Source organism: Cryptomeria japonica, chromosome 3 (assembly GCF_030272615.1).
Source record: "Cryptomeria japonica chromosome 3, Sugi_1.0, whole genome shotgun sequence".
In the NCBI taxonomy this organism is placed as follows: domain Eukaryota; kingdom Viridiplantae; phylum Streptophyta; class Pinopsida; order Cupressales; family Cupressaceae; genus Cryptomeria; species Cryptomeria japonica.
In genome coordinates this window covers 892,162,554-892,186,612 of record NC_081407.1, presented here as the reverse complement: position 1 = coordinate 892,186,612, position 24,059 = coordinate 892,162,554, and the positions used below count along the sequence as shown (strand labels likewise).

Here is a 24,059-nt window from a genome sequence, read left to right as displayed (position 1 = left end):
ACAAACCTCCCGATATGTCATCATTGTCAAAACCCTTTATCATAGGAATCTCAATGGTAGTCTTCACAAATGTCTAGAATGTGAGGAAATTTAAACCGCATTGCGAGAAGTACATGAAGGTACATGTGGGGATCACTCTAGTTGTACAACCTTAGCCAAGAAACTAATGGGGACTTGTAAAAAGCTAAGAATTGATAGAAATTAAGTGTTCTGACCCCAAAGAACAAACTACTCTTTTTGACATGGTGAAGAGAGAGAGGACAAATGACTTTTCCTCCATCCATGAATAATTGTCCAAGGAATGTAATCATCAAAATTCCCACTAGGAGATGAATAGAGAGGAGGCCTCCCACATGGAGGAGACTCATCAACCCTCAAAAACTAACTAATAGAGTATCCAATGCATTCATATCAAGATGTGTCCCAAAAATGCATGGGAAGATTTGAAAGCCACAACCACATCAGATGCATATTAAGTAGTTTGGTAAGGGGGATAAAGGTACTAGTTCAAGTCTGAAGAGAGACATAATTCTCTCTCCAACCCAAAAACTACCCCAAGATCAAATTATTATCCTCTAAATAAGTAAACTAAGCAATAAAGAAACATTTACCATAAGAGAAAAGTTAAATCTTACTAACACTAAAGGACCATCAAGAACCGACAACCTAGTGGAGAAGGTATGATAAAGAAGGTTAGAGACTAGAATCAATAGATGAAATTATTTTGAAGGTAAAAATATTCATTTTCCACCACATCCTTTTAAAAAACCACCATAGGGGTTGGCTATTACAAGGGAGTGGATGAGAAAATCTATGAGGAGGAAAAGTAGTAGATGCAACAACTAGGGAAAATTTGTGAGTTAATTTACAATATTTGAAGGAAAAAATGTTAGGAACCGGGAAGGACAACTGAGAGGGGGGGGCAGATGAATCAGTTGTCAATAAATTATAACCCAAAACAAATTATTCCAACTTAAAACTCAATGCTAGTAAAATAGACTAACATTTATAGTATTACCGATACAACTTAATGCATGAAACAGAAATAAAAACACATCCACAACACATGATAAAGTGATTTTGACATGGAAACCCTATAAGGGGAAAAACCACGGTGGGAAACCTTACCCACAATCAGATGACACTACTGCAGATAGTAAGTGAATACAATAAGGGGTCTGCACATGCAGAAAGGCCATCCACCTAGAGCTCACTGCTCAATCATAAAATAGGAGTCACACTGACTATAATTGGATGGTTAAATCCAATAACAATGTAATACTTTAGTATAGCATCTACAATGCCTGATTCAGTACCGATTTAAGCTCTGACCATGAGTGCCAAGCACCTTCATAACCTTTCCTTCAACCTTTAGATAATATCTACATGATTCACACAAGGATCTGCTTATTTTTGCTCTTCACAATGATCTTCAATATTCGCACACACTCACATATCTTCCAAATAGGATCTTACAATTATTTATACAAAACCTAAGACCTCATGATTAGGTCGGCTCCCTAAAGATATTACATTTACAAAATAAGTCTTGATGCAATACAATATGTTGACCTAAATACATTTACACATTATCCAATCAATAAACCATTTCCAAAACATGTCATGTTGATCTGGAACATGATATCTTGTATGAGTCCATAACCTAGACCAATCTATTGGTTAAGGCAAATATGTGAACCTGATTAGTCCAATGTGCAAAACACCAAATACAAACATCCAATCAATGTCTTCAACATAACTAGATGATCTCCAGATGATAATAAGTCATCATCAACTTTCTGAGCTTCTGGTGAAACATATACCGGTGATTGTGCATAAGCCAATATCCATACCGGGACCACAATGTGTTAGTTCAACAACATAATAGTATAACTAGAGTGCCAAATCAACAATGTAGACCTCCAAAAAGATAGGTGTTGACATCAATGACAAAACCAATGCAACACATGATGAAGCCATCCATAATACCAACAATCTCCCCCTATGGCATTTATGACAACACTAGATGGAAAAACATCTAAGTACCAAAAATAGAATGCCAAGTACCAACAATCTCCCAAAATAGATCAATCAAAGTTTTGTACCAAAAATAGGAACAGTATAACCAAAATAAAAAAGACATCTCTCCCCAATCTTCAAAGTACATTTTTTTTCCATAGACATCTCTCCCCCTTTGACATCAAATGCCAAAGTAGTCAAGAATAAAAAATTAGAACATAACATAAAGCTAACTACTCCCATTGAGCAGTAGCTCTCCTTCATCAAAACTGGAAAAAAGATTTTTCTATTAGTCCCTACCAGTTTGATGTCAATCTTCATCATTCAAGTTTCTATCGGTGGGGTGATTACCCCAAGCTCTCTCAAAGATATTCAAATGTTTCCTTAGACAAAGGATTTGTAAAAATATTTGTAATTTGCTCTTTAGTATTCACATAAACCAATTTCACTTCATTTGCTTCAATATTTTCTTTCAGAAAGTTATACTTAATAGAAAAATGCTTTGTTTTAGAGTGAAATATGAGATTCTTTGATATAACTATTGTTGCTAAATTATCATAGTAAATAATTATCGGTTCTTTGCATTTTACCTTGATATCCTTCAACATTTTCTTGATCCATAATACCTGAGTGCAATTAGTTGCTACTGCAACATATTCTGCTTGTGTTGTAGATAATGATGTACAAGTCTGCTTCTTGCTGATCCATGAATTTAATCTTCTATCAAGAAAGAATTCATCGCCAGTGGTACTCTTTCTGTCATCCACATCTCCTGCCCAATTTTTATCTGTATATGCACATAACTCAAAATTGTCACTCTTAGGATACCATAAACAAAGATTTGTTGTGCCTTGTAGGTACCGGAAAATCCTTTTTACTGCAGTTTCATGATTTTCTTTATGATTGTTTTTAAATCTTGAAACAATACACAAAGCATTCATTATATCAGGTCTGGTTTGTGTCAAATACAATAATCCTCCAATCATTGATTTGTACCTTGTCGCATTTATAGGAGCTGAATCATCCTTTGATGTCAATTTATTTGTTGTAGTCATAGGAGTGCTTACCGGTTTGGAGTTTTCCATCCCAAATTTCTTCAAGAGTTCCTTCAAGTATTTTGTTTGACATATGAGTATACCTTTATTTGTTTGAGAAATCTGCAAACCTAGAAATTGTTTTATCTCTCCAATCATGGACATTTCAAATTCTTCCTGCATCTTGTTAGCAAAGTCTTTACATAACTCTTCTTCTCCTCCAAAAATGATATCATCCACAAATACTTCAATAATCAAAATGTCATCATTGGTAATTTTGTAATACAAATTATTGTTAGCATTACCTTTTGTGTATCCAACCTTTAAAAGATATTTATCCAGTCTAGCATACCAAGCTCTCGGAGCTTGCTTCAATCCATATAAAGCTTTCCTTAACCTACAAACCATATCCTTAACATTTGTTAATGAAAATCCATCAGGTTGTTCAATATAAACTTCTTCTTCAAGATCTCCATTCAAAAATGCACATTTTACATTCATCTAATAAACTTTATAGTTTTTGTGAGCTGCAAATGCAATAAATACTCTTACTGCTTCAGTTCTGGCTACTGGTGCAAAGGTTTCATTATAATCAATTCCTTCTTTCCGAGAATAACCTTTACAAACTAATCTTGCTTTGCTTCTGATTACTTCACCATCTTCAATAAGTTTATTTCTAAAAACGCATTTAGTTCCGATTACATTTTTGTCTTTAGGCCGGGGAACTAATGTCCAAGTATTATTCTTTTCAATTTGTTCTAATTCATTTTCCATTGCTTTTATCCAATATTTATCTTGACATGTTTCAACAATGGATGCTAGTTCAACTTGAGAAATTAAACATACCTCTTCATTTTCCAATCTTCCTCTTGTCATAAAACTTTCATTTTTATTTACAATTATCTAATTTTCTAAATGATTTAATCTTACATACCTGAGTTTATTCCGATTTCCACTTACAAGTTGTGGTTCTTCAGTCACAGTTGAGTTTTCTGACGATGCCGATGTGACTGGTTCTTCATTCTGTTACGATGCAATCTGTGTCAGTTCATTTATAATCATTTCTACTACCGGTTCTACAGATCTTGATTCTCCTCTTAAATGTTCATCTATCTTCACATTAGTACTTTCAATGATTTTCTGCAGTCTTTTATTATAACATCTATATTCCTTGCTTCTAGTTGAATAACCAAGAAATATTCCTTCATCACTTCTAGGATCAAATTTGCTGATAGACTCATCTCTCCTAATATAGCATTTGCTTCCAAATATTCTAAAATATTTAAGAGTAGGAATATGACTGAACCATAGTTCATAAGGGGTCTTACCGGTTTCACCTTTGATGTGAACTTTGTTGAAAGTATAAACTACTATATTCACTCCTTCTCTCCAGTACATATGAGGTAGATTTTCTTCCATCAACATGGTTCTTGCTACATATAGTATAGTTTTGTTCTTCCTTTCCACAACTCCATTCTGTTGGGGTGTCTAGGGTGTTGATAGTTGTCTTTTGATTCCATTCTCTTCATAGAATGCATTGAATTCCCTAGATGTAAATTCTCCTCCTTGATTAGATCTCAAACATTTGATTTTCTTGTCGGTTTCATTCTCTACCATTGTCTTGTATATCTTGAATCTCCCAAAAGCCTCTGATTTCTCCCTAAGAAAAGTAACCCAACACATTCTAGAATAATCATCAATTATTAGCATAAAGTATCTATCACCCCGAGGACTCCTTGTTCTTGTTGGACCACATAAATACTTATGAGTTAAATAAGAGTATTATTGGATTTCTCATAAATGCTCTTAAATGTTGTTCTAACTTGCTTTCCCATTTGATGTTCCTTACATACTAGATTATGAGGTTTCACAATCTTAGGTAAATCCCTTACTGCCTTGGTTGAACTGATCTTTACAATGCAATCAAAATTTACATGACAAAGTCTTTTATGCCATAACCAACTTTCATCAATCTGAGAAATCAAATATGTCTTATCACTGGTATTCAAATGAAAGATATTACCTTTATTATGATTACCGGTTGCAATCTCCAACCCAGTTCTGTTCATGATTTTGCATTTTCCATTCTTGAATTGTAGTTGAAATCCTTTTTCCACTAACTGACCAACACTCAAAATATTATGCTTTAAACCTTCAACATAATAAACATTGCCAGTATTGTGCTTACCATCCAAAGATTTATTGCCTCTTCCTTTGATTAAACAAGATTTATCATCTTGAAATCTTACTAGACCTCCATGACATTCCCGAAATGATAAGAATTTTCTTTTATCACTAGTCATATGATGCAAGCAACCACTATCAATGATCCATTCATCCAAGTTTCTTCAATTTTTGCTGCTAATGCCTGCTCTACGGGTTTGACAATAGGTGTTGGTTGATCTTCTTTTATTGCAACAAATGTCCATCCAATGTCTGCTAGATCTTCATCAGAGTCATCTATAACACCTTCATCTACATAGTAACATGACCTATCTCTATTTTTCTTAAATTTGTATCTTTGATATTCAGGGTTAGGTTTATATGTTCTTTTTGCCTCCTCTCTTAGTCTTGAATGTCTATCAGGACACCTAGACACCATATGACCAACTTTATTGCAATTAAAACATTTGAAAGGTGCATACTTACTTCTTGCTGGACCTTTAGGCATCTTCCTTGCAAATAGTAGTTCAAGTTCTTCAAGTTCTTCATTTTCTCTTCTGATATCTTCAACTTCTTTTGCATAAAGTGATTTCCAATTAGATTTGTTAGATGATGATAATGATGCTGATGATGATGCTTTGAAGGCTATATCAGTCTTGACTGTAGAAACAAGACCAAATTCTTCAAGCTCAAATGCTGAAATTTTTCCAACCAAAGTATCTCTAGATATTGATGTTTAGGAATTGTCCTCAACTCATTAATAGTTGTCACTTTCATTTTGGAAGCCAATGGCAAAGCTCTTAAAACTTTAGAAACAATTTCATCTTCACTTAAAGATCCTCCATAACATTGTATTCCTAAGACAATTTCATTAACTCTTTCCATAAATGCAGAAATTCTTTCATCCTCTTCCATTTTTAAATTTTCATACCTGACCCGGTAACATTCCAATTTTCCAATTTTGACAATGGAATCTCCTTCATTCAATGTTTCTAGTTTATCCCAAATAGCTTTTGTAGTAGATCTATCTGATAATCCCATGATTTGTTGATCTGATAATGTGCTTAGAAGTGCTTCGCTTGCTTTGCAATCATTCTCCAATTTTTTAGCCAAGGTTGGTGGATTAGGGTTATTCGGAGTACGAGCAACATACCCGTTCTTTGTAATATCCCATATATCTCTTCCAATGCAGTTCATATGTGTTTCCATTCTAATCTTTCATATGCCATAGTTAGTTCCATCAAGTTTGGGACTATCCTTTCTGAAGATATTTTCTACCACAGGATCTCTTCAAGTTGTTAGGCTTCTGCAAAAAAGAGGACTAGCCTTTGATACCAATTGTTAGGAACCGGGAAGGACAACTGAGAGGGGGGGGGGGTGAATTAGTTGTCAATAAATTATAAACCCAAAAAAATTATTCCAACTTAAAAATCAGTGGTGCTAAAACAAATTAACATTTATAGTATTACCAATATAACTTAATGCATGAAATAGAAGCAAAATACATCCACAACACATGACATGGATATTTTGACATGGAAACCCTGTAAGGGGAAAAACCACAGTGGGAAACCTTACCCATAATTAGGTGATACTACTGTAGATGGTAAGTGAATACAATAAGGGGTCTGCACATGCAGAAAGGCCAACTGCCTAGAGCTCACTCCTTAATCACAAAATAGGAATCACACTAACTACAATTGGATGGTTAAATCCAATAACAATGTATTGCTTCAGTATAGCATCTACAATGCTAGATTCAATACTAGTTTAAGCTCTGACCATGAGTGCCAAACACCTTCATAACCTTTCCTTCAACCTTTAGATAATATCTACGTGATTTGCACAAAGATCTTCTTATTTTCGCTCTTCACAATGATCTTCAATTTTCACACACACTCACATATCTTCCAAATAAGATCTTACAATTATTTATACAAAACCTAAGACCTCATGATTAGGTCGGCTCCCTAAAGATATTACATTTATAAAATAAGTCTTGATGCAATACAATATGTCGGCCTCAATACATTTACACATTATCCAATCAATAAACCATTTCCAAAACGTGTTGTGCTGATTTGGAACACGATATCTTGTACCGGTCCATAACCTAGACCAAACTTTCAGTTAAGGCAAATATGTGAACCCAATTAGTCCAATATGCAAAACACCAAATGCAAACATCCAATCAATGTCTTCGACATAACCAAATGATCTTTAGATGATAACAACTCATCATCAACTTCCTGAGCTACCGGTGAAACATATACCAGTGACTGTGCATAAGCCAATATCCATACTAGGACCACAATGTGCCGGTTCAACAACAAACCAATATAACCAAAGTGCGAAATCAACAATGTAGACCTCCAGAAAGATAGGTGTTGACATGACTGACAAAACCAATGCAATACATGATGAAGTCATCCATAATACCAACATAAAATGGTCCCCCATTCCCCACACCAGAGGAGACAATGCCACCATTACTAGACCTTTAAGGAGGGCTGACCTGAATAGGAATAGAAGAGGTCAATCCTAGGGAAACAGATGAAGGAGGACCCAAGTTGAACACAACAAAAGAACCTTGTTGTTGAGAGGAGGATGAGAAATAACCATTTTGGAATAGTTAAAAGTGTAGATATAAGATGTTAAGGACATAGCAGAGGCCTCAGAGTCCTCCTCTAACCCACAACCTGCAACAATAAGGGCACCAAGACCTATATAGGCCCCAACGCCCACCTCCAAGATAAAGGTAGCAACTACAAACATACACAAGCAAGGATGAAAAATCATGTGGGTCTATAGGAATGGGCAAAAAATTATTTTTTTCTTTACTAAACATACCAAATTCTACTTTGGCTTTTTGTATGGATCAGAAAAAATTTGAATTTTATTTGAAAATACTAAACCAAAATAGATATCTATTAGTAACAAATATCTATTTCATAATGTCATTATTGTGATGTCATGTTTTGAAGAATAAATATGCTCCTAAAATGGATACCCATTTTGTTTAGGATAAAAAACATACATTAGTAAAATGGGCATAACTTTTGTGTTTCTTTTAATTTTTTATTTATTTTCACAGGTGTTGGAAATGTGATTTAGAGAATTACAAAATGAACAAGGTAATTTTATTAGATTGTACACCAAAAACTAATTATAAGTTTATTTCATAATTTCATTATTTTGATGTAATGTTTTGAAGAATAAATATCCTCCTAAATGGATATCCATTTTGTTTAGGATAAAAAACCATACATTAGTAAAATGGGCATAAATTTTGTGTTTCTTTTGAAAATTTTGATTTTTATAGGTGTTGGAAAGGTGATTTAGAGACTTACAAAATGAACAAGGTAATTTTATTAGATTGTACACCAAAAACTATTTATAATCATTAAAGTTAATCCTTCATTTTGAAAATTTTAAATACTCAGAAATTTTGCATACAAAGTGTTTTTCTTTCATTTCTTTCTTCCAAAAGAATCAAAATATTAAAAAGTAGCAAATAATCAAATATTTAGAGTTGACGTGTTACACTAATGAGATTGTTTTTTTTCATAAATCATCATTGAAGGTTGCCTTGTTGTCTTTGGTCCTATGCACACCAAATTCCAAGTTGTCTTAGGAGAAAATCTCTCTCTATACCGAGCTCTCCCCTCTCTCTATTTACTTAGCTATATCTTGCTCTCTCCCCCTCCCCTTTTATCTTCCTTTCAATCCATCTCTCTCAATAAGTTCCCTTACTATAATTCTATCTATATTTCTCATATCTCTCTTCCTTCTCTACCTATGGCACTCCTTTTCTTATCCCATATAGATCTTCCCAATGTTATATCTCTCTCTAGATATATCTTCCTCTTTCTATCCCTATCTCTCCCACTCCTACTCTATCCCTATCACTCTCTATTTCTATATCTCTCTACTAATATTATCTCTCCTTATTTATCTCCCGCTCTCTACCCCACTCAATCCCACTCTCTTTATGATCTCAGCTCACAGTCTCAAAATAATTGAAGTTAAGGTTGTAGCTGAATGATTATAGTTGACTATGCAAGGCACGTTACCAGTGACAAGGTGTTAGTATTATGGATATGTGAATTTCACCATTGATCAAACATAGTTCTTTCATTCATCTTAGAAATAACTTAAAATTAAATTGAGAAGTAAAGACCACACAAACTATTGAATTAACATATAGAATTCACCATATCTTCAATGAAGTTTGCATGTCTTTTGCAACAATCTTTGCCTTCTCCTAATCTACTCTAATTGCTACTTGCTACACTATTCTCCATTCTTGAACTATTGACTATTATCGCCATTGACTATTAACCCTTCAAATGAAGAAGTGAGGCCTTTTATAATGCTCTCATTACATTTCAGTGGCTCAGATCGAATTGAGATCAATGACCAAGATTACAAAATAGAAACCCTATTGCAAAGCATTTAATGCTTGATCAATGATACCGTTATATTTGATTGGACACTTGTGAGGGTCACTCTATTTGTACAACCACTCAGATCGAACTTTAAGCCGCTACACTTGGAGGTCAAAATTCGAATTACCTTCACCAATGCACCAAGATCGTCACTACTGCAGTCAACAAAATCATCCTCTACCAAAGAGATGAATTTGCTATTAAAAAACGAGATCTCTGTCTCTGCAGATGGAGTATAATCGCCTTTGTAAGGATTTGTTTGCTGTCAAAACAACGATCCTTGATATCGCTGAAACTTGGAGACAAGCTTGAATCGATACACAGTCTTTCAAATAGCTGTCTTTCAAATCGCACAGATCCAAAATCGCTGCGATACACAGTCTTTCAAATCGCACAGATCCAAAATCGCTGCACACTGGAGATCAATTGGAGAGGTGTTTTCGCTGCATTCAATAAGATCGCCTAGTAATCGTTGTGCCTTGTGAATTCGATACCTTCACTGAATTTGATGTATGCCTGAGACAAAATCGTTGAGTGCTATGAAATCGCGTAGCCTCCAAGGTGAAGTCGTTGATGTTGAAATTAGAATCACCGCCTTAAGGAGATCAAAACTCAAATGGTTGTTTTCTGGGGTGAATTCATTATGGCAAGTTCGATGTTCAATCTCGCTGATCAGAATCCGAAATCACTGTGATAGGCACTGTATATAAGCATTTCCAAAATCATAAGAGAATAGATACGAAGATCATAGTCTTTCTTAGTCTCTTAAAATCGAAAGTGATAAAACAAAATCGTTGCCAATCATCACAAGGTCACTGTCAATGAAATAATGAGTTGCCTTGACGATTGCTTTAACTAGATCGCCTTTAGCAAATAATCTGCCAACGTCTAGTAATCAGCTAATGTCATGTCAGAAGGTTGAATCGGCTTTATGAAGGCAATAACGATTTTGAAATCGATCCAATATAATGATTGATTTCTATCTTATATTCATTCAAAATCCATTCAGCATCAATCGCTGGCCACTTTCATTTAATGTTTTAGTTGAGATAAACACCTAGAACGTCTTCATTCAATATTTGGTCGATATGAATTATGTTGGAGATTTTGTTGTGCATTATAAGCATTTGAGAGGCTTTTTGGGCTTCCACCAATTCTTGCTCATTGGCCAATAGTTTCATGCCTAGGTCTTTTTTTCTTTTCTTTGAGCATCTATCTTTGTCAAAGAATCATTTAACTTAGTTTGGAGCTTAATTTTCTCTATTTTCTCTAGTTGTAGGGATAAAGAAGTGTTTTCCTCAAGGTCCTTTATGAGGTGCATTATATTTGCATATTTTTCTTTACCTTGTGTTGCATGGTATATTGCAATTATTTTTCTTTCTTCACTCAAGTTCAAGAAATTAGTAGTATAACTTTAATTGAATCTTAACCCTAATTAAATTATAATCTTAATGGATCCCTAAATATAATACTAATTGAATGTTATCAAAATAATCCTTAACCTAAATTGAACACTAAACTTAACCCTTACCCTAACCTTATTTGAATCCTAACCATAATTTAACCCTAACTCGAAATAATTTTTTTCGCTTGCACCGGCTCCTTGTTCTTCTGGATGGTAGCCTTGTTGATTGCCTCCAAATCCTTCACAATGAGTGCACCGGCTCCTTGTTCTTCTGGATGGTAGCTTTGTTGATTGCCTCCAAATCCTCCATAATGAACCTAGAGGTACCCTTATTGCTGCTCCTGCTTCTGGTCTTGGAACTAGGGCCTGTAGTTTAATTTCCATGTAGCATATATCAAATAAAAAAAAAGTTTAGAGTTATTGGACCAAAATTTTCATTATTCATCCAAGCAATAATAATAAAAAACATCTCCATCTCCATAAAATTATTATTGAATCCTTAATTTATTCTAATTATAGTATTATATTATTTTATAATTTTTTATATATATTATATAATATTATTGAATATATTATTTTACTATCCAATTTTTAAATAATTAAATTACATAAGGATAACTAAAATAATATTATTAATTCACATTTTTAATATTATATATATATATATATATATATATATATATATATATATATATATTTCAGAGATACATATTCTAAATAATTTGAAAAGAAAATTTAAACAATCTAAATATTATTTGAATGTGCCTAAAAAATTCATTTATTGAATTGTATTCCTAACATCTTTGAATCCTACCATAATTTAACCCTAACCCCAAATCAAAAGTTTTTCCTAGAAGCTTAATTGATCCTTAACCCTAACTCCAATTTAACTTTATACCTGACCCTTACCCTAACTATTTTTGAACTATAATCAAAATTTAACCATAACTGAAAAATTTCTTTTATAACTTTAATTAAACACTAATTGAATTATAGTCCTAACCCTAATTGAATGCTACTCCTAATTAAACTCTAATACTAAAATTAATTGAACATAAATGTAACCCTAATTATAACTAAACCTAACTATAATTGTAATGAATGTATTTGGTAATATTTATATTTTTTAAGTTAGTTAATTCAATATTAACAATAATATCTGTAAATATGTGCAATCTTAGTTGAATATTATAGAATACATTTTTTGTTTTTCAATAAAGGAATATCAATAATGCTAGAGAATAATTTTTATTATTCAATAATGGAATATCAATAATGCTACAGAATATATTTTTTATTATTCAATTAATATTCCTCCTTCACTCACTTGTCATGGTAGTTAGCTTGTAATGGTCACTAACAAGATTTTCACAATTAATTAGTATCAAAATATTTTCACTAGTTCCAATAATGAAGACACAATTTATTTGTCATTGTAGTTACTTGCAACATATATCAAATAAAAAAAAGTTTAGAATTCATTACTCATCCAAGTAATTATAATATAAACATCTCCACAATATTATTAGTGTATTTTAATTATTATATTATTAATTTATTATAATTATAGTATAATATTATTGTATAATATTTTATATATATTATACTATCTTATTGATAATAATATTTTATTATCTAATATTTATATTATTAAATTATATTAAGTTAACTAAAATAATATTATTAATTCATATTTTTAAATATTATATCGATCTATTTATTATTTAAATATTTGAAAGATATGGATTCTAAATAATTTCAAAAGAAAATTTAAACATTGTAAAATTTAGAAAGTTAAAACTTATGCATCTTAAGTTATATTTAAATATATATATATATAGGAAAGAATTCATAGTTCTAATTGATGAAAAATTAATTGAATAATAATGAGTTAACAAAATTGAATGAAACTAATTGCAATAATACTAGCCTAATGGAAAGTACTATTAACATAAACCATTTCCCACCATATTTACCATTGGAGTCACCTCTATCTTTTCATTTAAAAAAAAATAAAATTATTTCTAATTTTTTATCTTTTTCTTCACATTATAAAATAGATTCATAATAGATTCATAGGATTTCACTCATCTTTGATCACTATTACCACACATTGATTATACTTAAAAACTATTTCCTAAAACAAATGACTATTGATTTTAGATTAGTATATAGTACATCATCAATACCACACAAAAAATGAAATTTTAAAATCTTTATTGAAAATCATCTTTGCAAGGTTGTCATGGTCATCATAATATTTAGTTTCAAATAATTTTTTACATATGAATTTATGAAGAATAATTGATTAAAAACAAAAGTATGTTTAAAAATTTATAGGTACTAATTATGAATGTCATTCAATTGTAAAAATAAATGAGTATTAAAATTTATGATATAAAAATATATTAAACTTTAAAATAAATAAATAAAATAAAGCAAACTTATATTCTATGAAAGAAAATTAATAGTGAAAAAAATCAACTTATCTTCATAACTCCATAAAAGTAATTGTGGGCTTTACTTATCTATTCTTACTTCCATTTAACTTTTGTTTACCATAATATATCCATTTGTAAGATCAATAAGCTAACTTTGGCATAACAAATATGAAGATGCCAAATTGAAATTAGAGAAAACAATGTATACCAATTTTGCAATAAGAACCCTCTTTGAAAGATTGCTAAGACAATGATTTCTCTTAGATTCAAAAGTCAAGTTAAAATATAAGATTATATGAATTTGAATAATTAATTAAAAGCAAGAATATTAATAATAATTTATAGTCTTTCAACTGTATTATTTCAAATATCTTTGATAAAATATGAATTGTAAATATAAAAAAATAAAATTACAATTTATATTAAGAAAATATATATAAAAATATAAAAACTTAAATAAACCTAAAAGAAAACTAATGATTGAAAAAAATAGACTCATCTTTATAACTCCATAAATATAATTGGAGGCTTTATTTATCTATACTTATTTCCATTTAACTATGAGAACAGATTCGCTACTTATTTAGGGTTTCTCTTTTAAGCCGATTTTTCATCTGGTGAGAAATGCTCCTCCATTGATTTTTCATCTGGTGACAAGTGCTCCTCCATGAGTGGTGACAAATTAGGATGATGTGGCAAATGGCAGCAAGTAGGATCAGAAGTATATCTTCTACAGTCTGTACAACTAGGTAACATTCGACGGTCTCCAATCAGAATGGTACGCTTAGCGGAGGAGACATGGAAATTAAATAAACTGAGCGACAGAACAAGTATAAAAACAGTCATAACCATTGATTTCCCCATACTCACTGCTGAGATGAAGGTAAATGGAAAAACACCAAACAACTCAGCAGATGAAGATGAAGATGAAGACGAAGACACAGAAGGATAATGGAAATCCAGCTATATTTATAGAGACCGCATTATGAATAGTTCAAATGATGGTTAAATTTTGAGCGAGAGGCGTTCAAACTCATAGTGCGTGTAATACAGTCCGTATATGACGTACGTTATTGTTAAAATATTCATTGACTAGATTTCCATGTTAAATTTTGAGTGAGAGACGTTCAAACTGATAGTGCGTTTTGCTCAGCAATTGATCCACCTGTTAAAAGCGCTGAGTAGAGTGTAACATGTACAAAACTCCACCGTCTTGATCGTGAATGATTACGGCACTTATGTGAATGATTACGGCACTTGATCGTGTACAAAACTCCACTATCTGTTCCGCCGCGGCATTTTTGAGAAGGGACTGTGAAAAATTTAGTTGGAAAATTGTCCATCTAGGGTGCAGTAGTTTATTTCTGCTGTTAGATTTCGATTTGGTTGACATCATTTTGGGTATAAAGCACATTGGTTACCACTTATTGAGGACTATCAATTTCTTTTATAATGCTAGCATGCAAATACATTAGCTCAAATTTATTTTGGGACTGTGGGCTGAGATCATAAAGATAGTGGGACTGAGTCATCCGTCAGTTGTTCCAAAAGCCAGGTGCAAGATATGTAAATCCATTTAAATTATCAATTATATATCTTTTCCCACAGACCCACCTTTCGATTCACCTTTAACTTCAAACCCTAAAAACGTTTTCCTATTGGTATAAGTGCAAACAAAGTAAACATATAGAATGATGGCGAAGACATTTTTCTATTGAAGCTCGAATATTATCGAGAAACCATGCACAAGATAAGCAATGGTAACAAAATATTAAGTATATTAATAAGAAATAATGGTACACTCATAGATTAAAGAGAATTTACATTGGGAAATGCTTCTAAGAAAAAGCCAAAAAAAAATGGCAACCGCTTGCCTTATTATCTTAATTATTCATAATAAAATAAGATGTATCCACTTGTTCTTAACCCTAATCAATGTGCAAGTATTAATAGGCACATCAATATGGGAAACTTCTATGGAGTATTAGACTACAATGGATATAAACCATGGATTGAAAAAGCATCTATAAGGGTCTAACAACATTCTTAGAGAGCTCTCGTCTCCATACACTTTCTATTGTGGTAGGATGTGTAGTATGTAGGGGTGTAAAATGTACAAACTATATTACAAGCTAAACAAGTTAGCGTCATTAAAGTATTCTAGTATTTATACATTAATGAAACTACTTGTCATACAAAATAAGCCTATTCAATTGGGAACATTCAATAATTTACCTTAAAAAGAAGGATTCCTATAATGTGACTATAGAAGTTTAAGTTGTATGAGGGTATTGATAGCCTTGAAAAATGACTATGCAAAAATTTGGTGTCCTTGACAATGTTTTGTCATTTTGAATTAATGTTGCTCTTTGAGTTACCCTCAGATTTTAAGATTCTTAGGTTTAGATGTTTCTTGGTGAGCCTTTTGTTTTAAACCTAAAGCCTATTATGTTTCTTCATTACCTTTTTTCACTTAAACTTGAGGGTCTTTTCCATCGTCGCAAAGGACCGTGTTCCTTTCCCTAGGCATTTTTTCTTCTGCTGGCCTTTTATTTTTTCCTAGAAACTATCTTTTCCATTATGGTCGGGTCCCCTTTTAATATTTTGCGGGCATTTATTTTCCCTAAAGTCTGGCCTTAATGTTTCAGCTTATATCTCCATGTTTAAGTACCAAGAAACTAAAGGTTCCATGATTTTGCACATGCATCAAATGGATGGCGATGTTTTAACTCAAGCAAGAAGATCCTCAAAGGATAGCGACAAGTATTGAGTGGACATTATAACCTGCACGTAATGAACAAGCAGATCGGACAACCCTCATAGTCCCGTGAAGGAAGATGGAGGGAAGTTACTAACGACGGCATCGCGAGATGATGTCGCATGTCCCAGGCAGACTAGCAATGTGCGAAGGTGGGGCCACTAACGGAATTGAGCTGGAAGATTACTCGACAATGCGGTGTCAGGCTTTTGTGGACCCATCTTTCTACGTTGGAAGGTCAATATCAATATTGACAGATCTACGGCGGATATAGAGCATTTTTTAAACGGAGTGTTTGGGGCATTTTTCATTGTTATTCATGAGGGAAAATTGAAGGCAGAAGAAAATAAGATTGTTGACATTGAATAAACAGAGACGTGTCGAGGCACATGGATGTTGACTAATTCTCAAAAGACTGATTTAGGAGGTGTTTTGTTGGGTCGATTCATATTAATGGACAAAGTTGGCAATACCAGAGGTGGCAATATCAACAAGTTTCCATTGCCACTACAAAGAGAAGTTGAGATCTTTAGAAGGATACAAAATAGTTCAAGTAAGGTGAACTTGGTCAGAAGGGCAGTGAATTGGCAGTTTGAGTTTGACGATGTTTTGATTCGATGGATATGATTTTTTGAATCCATTTAGTGGTAGGATGTGTAGAAAAGTATTGGAATGATTATTTTTTCTCATGCATGAACACCACCAAGAAAGTAATTTTCATTATAAATACAGCTATGTGGTGTCTTCAATTGGTAAAAAGAATAAGAAAATTCATTATCTTCTCCGAAGGTTTTGAAATGGTGAATATGATTTTTGCGTAGTATCGTGCTAGAAGTTACACTGGGCTCTTTGATACCAGATGGAATTATTTTGGGAGTGAGTATTCTTATAGTCGATGGAGTCTTGAAAATGGGGAGGATAGTCGATGGAGACTTGAAATTAGTTTCTAATCAGAACAAACCCTATAGGACTCATCCCTCGTCTCTCCTCTATCACTCATTGGTAGAGGGTTAAAGAAGGAGCTTTATAGAGGAAAAGGAGAAGAACAAGGTTGTGATTGGGGAAGTAGCTGATCATCTTAGCATAGGCATGGAAGTTGCAATGCCTTCCCTTCACTTTGTGTTCCTCTATGAGTTCCTCTTTCTATTTTCTTTGATCCTAGGCTTGAAGGTTGAAACTTCTCATCTAGTTTAGGGGCGACTATACTTCTTGTCAAGATCTAATTTCCCTTCCAGAAGGGAAATGTTCAGCAAAACAAAGATGATGTATCTCACGGTCCGTTTTAAAGTATCTACAATGATAATGGCATAGCTCAAAAGGTTTTGTTTATACCAAAATGTAGTTAGAAATTTTGGTTCTACTTCATCATGCATGCCAGCATGGGCAGTCTTTTGGGAGACTGTGAGTAATATTTTTGTAACAAATTCATAAGCAGTTTTATGATCTTGTGACAGGTGTCTCCTCTGGCCTAAAGCTTGCTTTCTCCCTTGTTTCTATAAAAAGGAATTCAGGGCCATGAGACAGAGGTCGAGAAATTTGGTCACAAATCTTGGGGGTCGAGAAGCTTGGTCCACAAGTTTGGATCCAAACCCTTGGTCATGTATAGTAAGTCTAGGTGAAATGAGTAGGCTATAATAGGAATTTGAAGAGAAAATAAAATGGATCTTGTGTCTTATTTTTTTTGAAGTTCTTGAAGGAGTTATATGTAAGATAATTTGCAATAGAAAATAGCTTATTAAATTAATGCAAGCATAGTTCAAATTCATTTTCTCTAGTGTGTAACTCTGTTATGTTTTGAATTAGTAAGATCAAGGGTTTTCACATTCATTTCATTGTTGTGATGTATGTGTTTTCTATCTTATGCTCTAATCTAAGGGGATGGTTAAATTGATAGGATAGGATTTGCAGACTGGTGGAACTTATAAATGGGCTATGATAAGTATTTTGGGTTGGGACAGATAGATGAGATGCATTGTAAGGAAGTGTTATCTTAAGATCTCTAGCTATTAGATTAATGTTTTGTTCTGTTATATTTCATCTTATGTTTTACAATTTTAGTCGCCCAATGGATAAGACACTAGTCGTGGATTTAAGTTGTTTCTAGTAAAAATTATTTACTCATAGCTCATCAACAACTTGATCTAAATTGATAATATCAGAATATCTTTTTATTTTTGTATATGTCAATGCTTGTCATAAGTTGCCTCATGCTCGAAAGTCGGTCGAGGATCACTCAGAGCTAAAATGCTTGATACAATTAGACTATAATGTAGATGCATGAAACTTGGATATGATTAATGAAGAATGTGAGCTCTATTTATAGAGGAAATAGGGCAATGAATAATTAAAATTGAATAATCTTAACACGGGTCAAGATTGAAAGTTATCAATCCATGTTTATAGTTTTCACCAATGAAATGGTGACAATTGTCAACAAGAGGTGGCTTGAGAGGGGATGGAAGAGGCACGAAATGCCTGAGAAGAAATGAAGGTCCCCTGAGGAGGTCGGGTTATGGTTAGAATAGCGTCATCCATTGGATAAAGCTTTTACCCAAGGGATAAACTCTTGTGCAAGGGGGAAATGGGATAACTAGGATCAAAGCCACGAGTGATGAGACCTTTGGGTTAAATGAGGGTTAAGTTAGAGAGAAAGTCTCTAACCATGTGGTAAGGTTGATTTAACCATTAATGGTTTGGGAGACTTTTAGGGTTAACTTGTTGAAGGCATAAAGCCTTTAATTCATTTTGAAGACTTTTGGGGATTTCTGAGAAGTGACTTCTCTTAAGGAATGTACAAATGTTCAAGTGATGAATTAGACTAGTTTAGGATGATTAGAAGAATCTAGAAGGCTCTAGAAGAAGATTAATCATGCAAGTGGATTTGGTAGGAGAATGCAAGTGGGATGAATAGAATTTTAATTAAAATAAAATATTTTATTTCAACTAAAATAGATGCAACTTGCATTTGTACGAAAATACAAGTGGGGGAGGGGTATAAATAAATTTAATTTATTTATATGCAAGGATCAATTTAATCAAAATTGAGAAAGGGAATTTGATTAAATAAAGTGATTTATTTAATTAAAGGCTAGAAAGGGGGGGCTGGCGCTTAGATAATTAAATAGATGAAACTGGTAGAAATTATTTAAATAAGATTTAATTAATAGGGGGATGCGGTTTAAATAAATATTAAATATTTATTTAAAAAGGTGGTCAAATTTATACATCTACAAGATCTATTTCCTTAACCCTTAAACCTAATAAGAGGAGTATCTTGAGTATAGGTGTTATCTATGCATTTCACATGAATGATGCAGATAAGAAGTAGACTTGTGGATATGATTGATGCACTTTCTCTCTCTATTGTGTTTTTGTATGCATCGTTATGTTGTATTTTTCTTTCTATAAAATCCCTTGTATGCTTTCATCTATAGAGGTGCATCTTTATGTTTTCTTCATGCTTGCTAAATATTTGTGTTATATTCATCTCTTTAAATGTATGTGATTGAGATAGGATTTAGATCTCAAAACGATTTAAAATATTTAAGAAAGGATTGTCACTAATACCTTCATATTTTTGTTACATGCATTTTGAGTTCCCATGGTATGGATACATTAGTGTTAGTATGTCTATATATCATGTTGCACAAATTCCATTACTACTACCAGTATCACATTGTTAGTCTTCCTCATGGTGGGTTGGGTATCTTTCATGTCATGAAAGATTTCGAGGAAGTGTAGCTAATTCATGGTAGGGTGGAAACATGCTCCGACAATGTTCTCGCCCATGATGTGTTTGAGGGAGACAAATGTCAGGAGGTCCCATAAGGGTGTTCATCATGATTTGGTCCTTGTACATTATTTGTATTTGACCTTGTGGTCTATCGTAAAGTTTTATGTTTCCTTAAATATATCTTGATGTTAGCTTATGTAATTTGAATTTATATGTTGAAATGTAATTTCTTGTCTCTAACCTTGTATATCTACACATGCGGGAATGATTTATTCTTGATTATTTGTATTTTGTGAATTATGTTATTTTGAAATTATGGTGGTCCTTACAACTATCTTGAGCCAATTAATTTGGAAGGGGTGAAGAAGAATGCTACTATCTAGCAAATTTTGCAAAAAGGGGATATTACTCCTTACCTAGAAAGGCTTCATGGGGATAACCATAAATTGATTAAATCTTTTGTCAAGGGCTAGAAGGATACCTATGTCTCTATGTATGGAAATAAGGTTGACCTCATGGAAGACCTTATCTATGAGATTACTTGCATGTCAATGGATGATAAGAAGGTCTTCAGAGATAGAAAGGCCTCAGAAGAAGAAGTGTAAAAATTCCCTAAAGGAAAAGAGGGGTAGCATCTAATTAGGAAGCCAAAGAGTTTCTTTAAAATGGGCTCCATAAAACCCCTTTAGGTTGTCGTTCTTAAGGTACTTACGCAATATTTCTCCCTTGATAGCCACTTTAATGATATTTTTTGGCATCATTTTGTGTTGCTAAATCATTTCAGATATAAGGATAGGATTTCTTTTCCTTTTTTTCCTTTATCTTCCTTGAATGAGGGTATTAGAGATGCTAAGAAGAACCCTAAAAGCTCTATTTTACATGAAGGCCTTATTATGCTCATAATGGAGCACATTATATCTTTGCCCTCCCCCCCTAAGAGTAAGCCTGAGATTTCTTAGGATTCAACTCCCTCGAAGGATGAGGACTCAAATTTTATTATGTCAAAGGATAAGTGTTCGGATATTGATAAGGATTCTAAGACTAGGGTTGGAATGAAAAGGGGGAACCTGAGCTATAGCAGAAGTCTAAAGAAAGGCAAAATGAAAAAGTCCTCCCCAATTTCCTCTCACTCTAAAGAATAGAGTTATCACCACTCAAATATTCCCCAAGTGATTTTGTGGAGAGTTATAAGGATAGAGATGGTAGGTATCCATTTCCTCAACAATTGAACATCGAGTCCCCCCATCTCAACTTGGATAAGGAGACTCGTGATGATATCCTAGGTCTTGGTAGGGATGTGACGATGGACTCTTTTAAACTACATAAATGGTATTTCCATGAAATCAAATAAATGACCGTTAAGATAAGGTCTATTCAAGATAGGTTGGATGAGGGTGTAGAACATGGTGACTCAGGGTGGATAAAGAAGGCAAAAATATAGTTGTCTCTTTAAAACATTGTGACAGATATGGCTAATTTGAAATCATATTATGAAGGGCGTATTATGACCTTGGAAATAAAAATAGAGGATATTAATGCTAACCTAGTTAACGTGATCAAGTTTAGCCATAGTGTAATTAAAGGGTCTACAAGAAGTATTGAGGATTTTGGTTTACAAATTCAAAATACTGCAACAAGGTAATCCTCAATCTATTGATCTAGAGGACAAAGGTAATCAAGTTAGTGTTGAAGATGGCAAAGGGTGATTCACCCGTACCACAAGCCATCTCAAAAGGTTGTTGGTCAGTTGCTGAAGGATTTTGCAGGATATTAAGAAGCTTGCTCAAGATGCTTTCGAGCATGAGGTTGAAGTTGTTGAAGTCTTAAAGGTAAAGTAACTTCTTTCTTGTGTTTTTTCCTTGTCTTATCCTAGTGCCTTGTTTTTGTCTGATCTCTTTCCTCTAGCTTTTGTTTAGTTGTTATTTTTAGCTTTTGTTTAGTTGTTATTTTTGAGTTGTTCTGCTAATGTTTTGCTATGACAACGTTTTGTACATAGGGTTAAGGGTCCCTTCAAAACCTCTTTGAACCTTTAATCAAAAACTTGTATTATTTTAGTTATCATTTCAAATATTTTGAATTAGCAAATTCAAACTTATATACACTTATGTAGATAATATTTAATTTATCTTGTCTAATTTAATAAAATTTAACTTTTATTTACTATGGAATGGTCACAGATACACTTGGAATATTAACAAGTTAACTTTTGCATAACAAATATGAAGATTCCAAGTTAAGAGAGAAAAATTTAGCTAACTAATTCTCCTCTATGTTTGAATTTTCTAATAGATTTTATGTCAACATAAATAAATCATTTCATCAAGGTTATAATTAAAAACCATTTCCAAAAATAAATGATAATCTTTTTTAGATTATTATATAGTACATCATTAATACCACACATAGAATGATATTTTTAAAAAATTCACATTGAAAAGCTTCTTTGCAAGATTGTCATTTTCTTGATTTTATTTAATTTCAAATAATTTTTTACATAAGTATTAATTTTGAATTTGCTTCAACTTTATTATTTGAAATATCTCTTATCCAATATTAGTTGTAAAAAAAAAGATAGTATTAAAATTTATGTTAACACAATATATAAAAAATAAAATTAAATAAAACAAACTTATATTTTATGAAAGAAAATTAATAGTGAAAACAATCAACTTATCTTCATAACTCCATAAAAGTAATTATGGACTTTATTTACCTATTCTTATTTCTATATAACTTTTGTTTACCACAGTATGTTCATAAATGCACTTAAAGATTAATAAGCTAACTTTTGCATAACAAATATGAAGATGCCAAATTAAAATTTAAAATAAGAGAAAAAAAAATGCATACCATTATTATTTTGAAATATAAATAAAATTCTAGATAATTTTACTTTGAGAACTGTTTTTGAAAGGTTGCTAAGGTCATGATTTTATTTTAGATTCAAAATTTAAGCTAAAATATTAGATTTTATGAATGTGTGAAGAATAATTAAATAAAAACAAGAACATGAATACTAATTTATAATCATTATTTATAAGTCTCATTAACTTTATTATTTCCAATATCTTTAATAAAATATGATTTGTGAAAATAAAAAATTGAATTACAGTTTATATTAAGAAAATATATAAAAATTTTAAAAACTAAAACAAACATGAAAAAATGGACTCATCTCTATAACTCCATAAAAATAATTGGAGGCTTTATTTATCTATACTTAATTCCATTTTACTATCAAAATAGATTCTACTTATATTAGGCTTTTTCTTTTAAGCGGATTTTTCATCTGCAGACAAATGCTCCATCGATAAGGAATGTGGTGGTCTATAGCAGCAATAAGGATTGTGAGTATAGCTCATGCACTCTACACAAGCTTTTGAAATACGAGCGTCCACTGATTTTTCATCTGGCTCGAATGATTTTTCATCTTCTGTTGAGAAATGCTCCACTGATTCTTCATCCTGTGAGAAATGCTCCTCCACTGATTTCTCATCTGGTGAGAAGTGCTCCTCCATGAGTGGTGACAAATTAGGATGATGTGGTAAATGGCAGCAAGTAGGATCAGAAGTATATCTTCTGCAGTCTGTACAACTAGGTAACATTCGACGTTCTCCAATCAGAATGGTACGCTTAGCGGAGGAGACATGGAAATTAAATAAACTGAGCGACACAACAAGTATAAAAACAGTCATAACCATTGATTTCCCCATACTCACTGCTGAGATGACGATAAAGGTAGATGGAAAATTACCAAATAACTCAGCAGATGAGGATGAAGATGAAGACACAGACGGAGAAGGGGAACCCAACTATATTTATAGAGACCACATCATGAATAGTTCAAATTATGGTTAAATTTTGAGTGAGAGACGTTCGGACTGATAGTGCGTGTAAAACAGTCCGTATAGGACGTAAGTTATTGTTTAAATATTCGTTGACTAGGTTTCCTTGTTCGGTTAAATTTTGAATGAGAGACGTTCAAACTGATAGTGCGTTGTGCTCAGCAATTGATACACCTGTTGAAAACGCTGAGCAGAGTGTAACATATTTATGAA

At 32.6% G+C, this 24,059-nt stretch overlaps 1 protein-coding gene across 1 annotated transcript; it reads right to left on the bottom strand.

Moving 5' to 3' along the window:
* Positions 1 to 23,177: 23,177 nt before the first annotated feature.
* On the bottom strand, positions 23,178 to 23,784 carry LOC131059770 (uncharacterized). The gene has a single exon (XM_057992810.2). The coding sequence runs from the start codon at positions 23,712 to 23,714 to the stop codon at positions 23,274 to 23,276; it is 441 nt and encodes a 146-aa protein (XP_057848793.2). The 5' UTR covers positions 23,715 to 23,784; the 3' UTR covers positions 23,178 to 23,273.
* Between the last annotated feature and the right edge of the window lie 275 nt (positions 23,785 to 24,059).

What these genes read in the sequence shown, in the direction of transcription:
- LOC131059770 (XM_057992810.2), bottom strand. Translation starts at nt 23,714, where the DNA reads ATGGGGAAATCAATGGTTATGACTGTTTTTATACTTGTTGTGTCGCTC.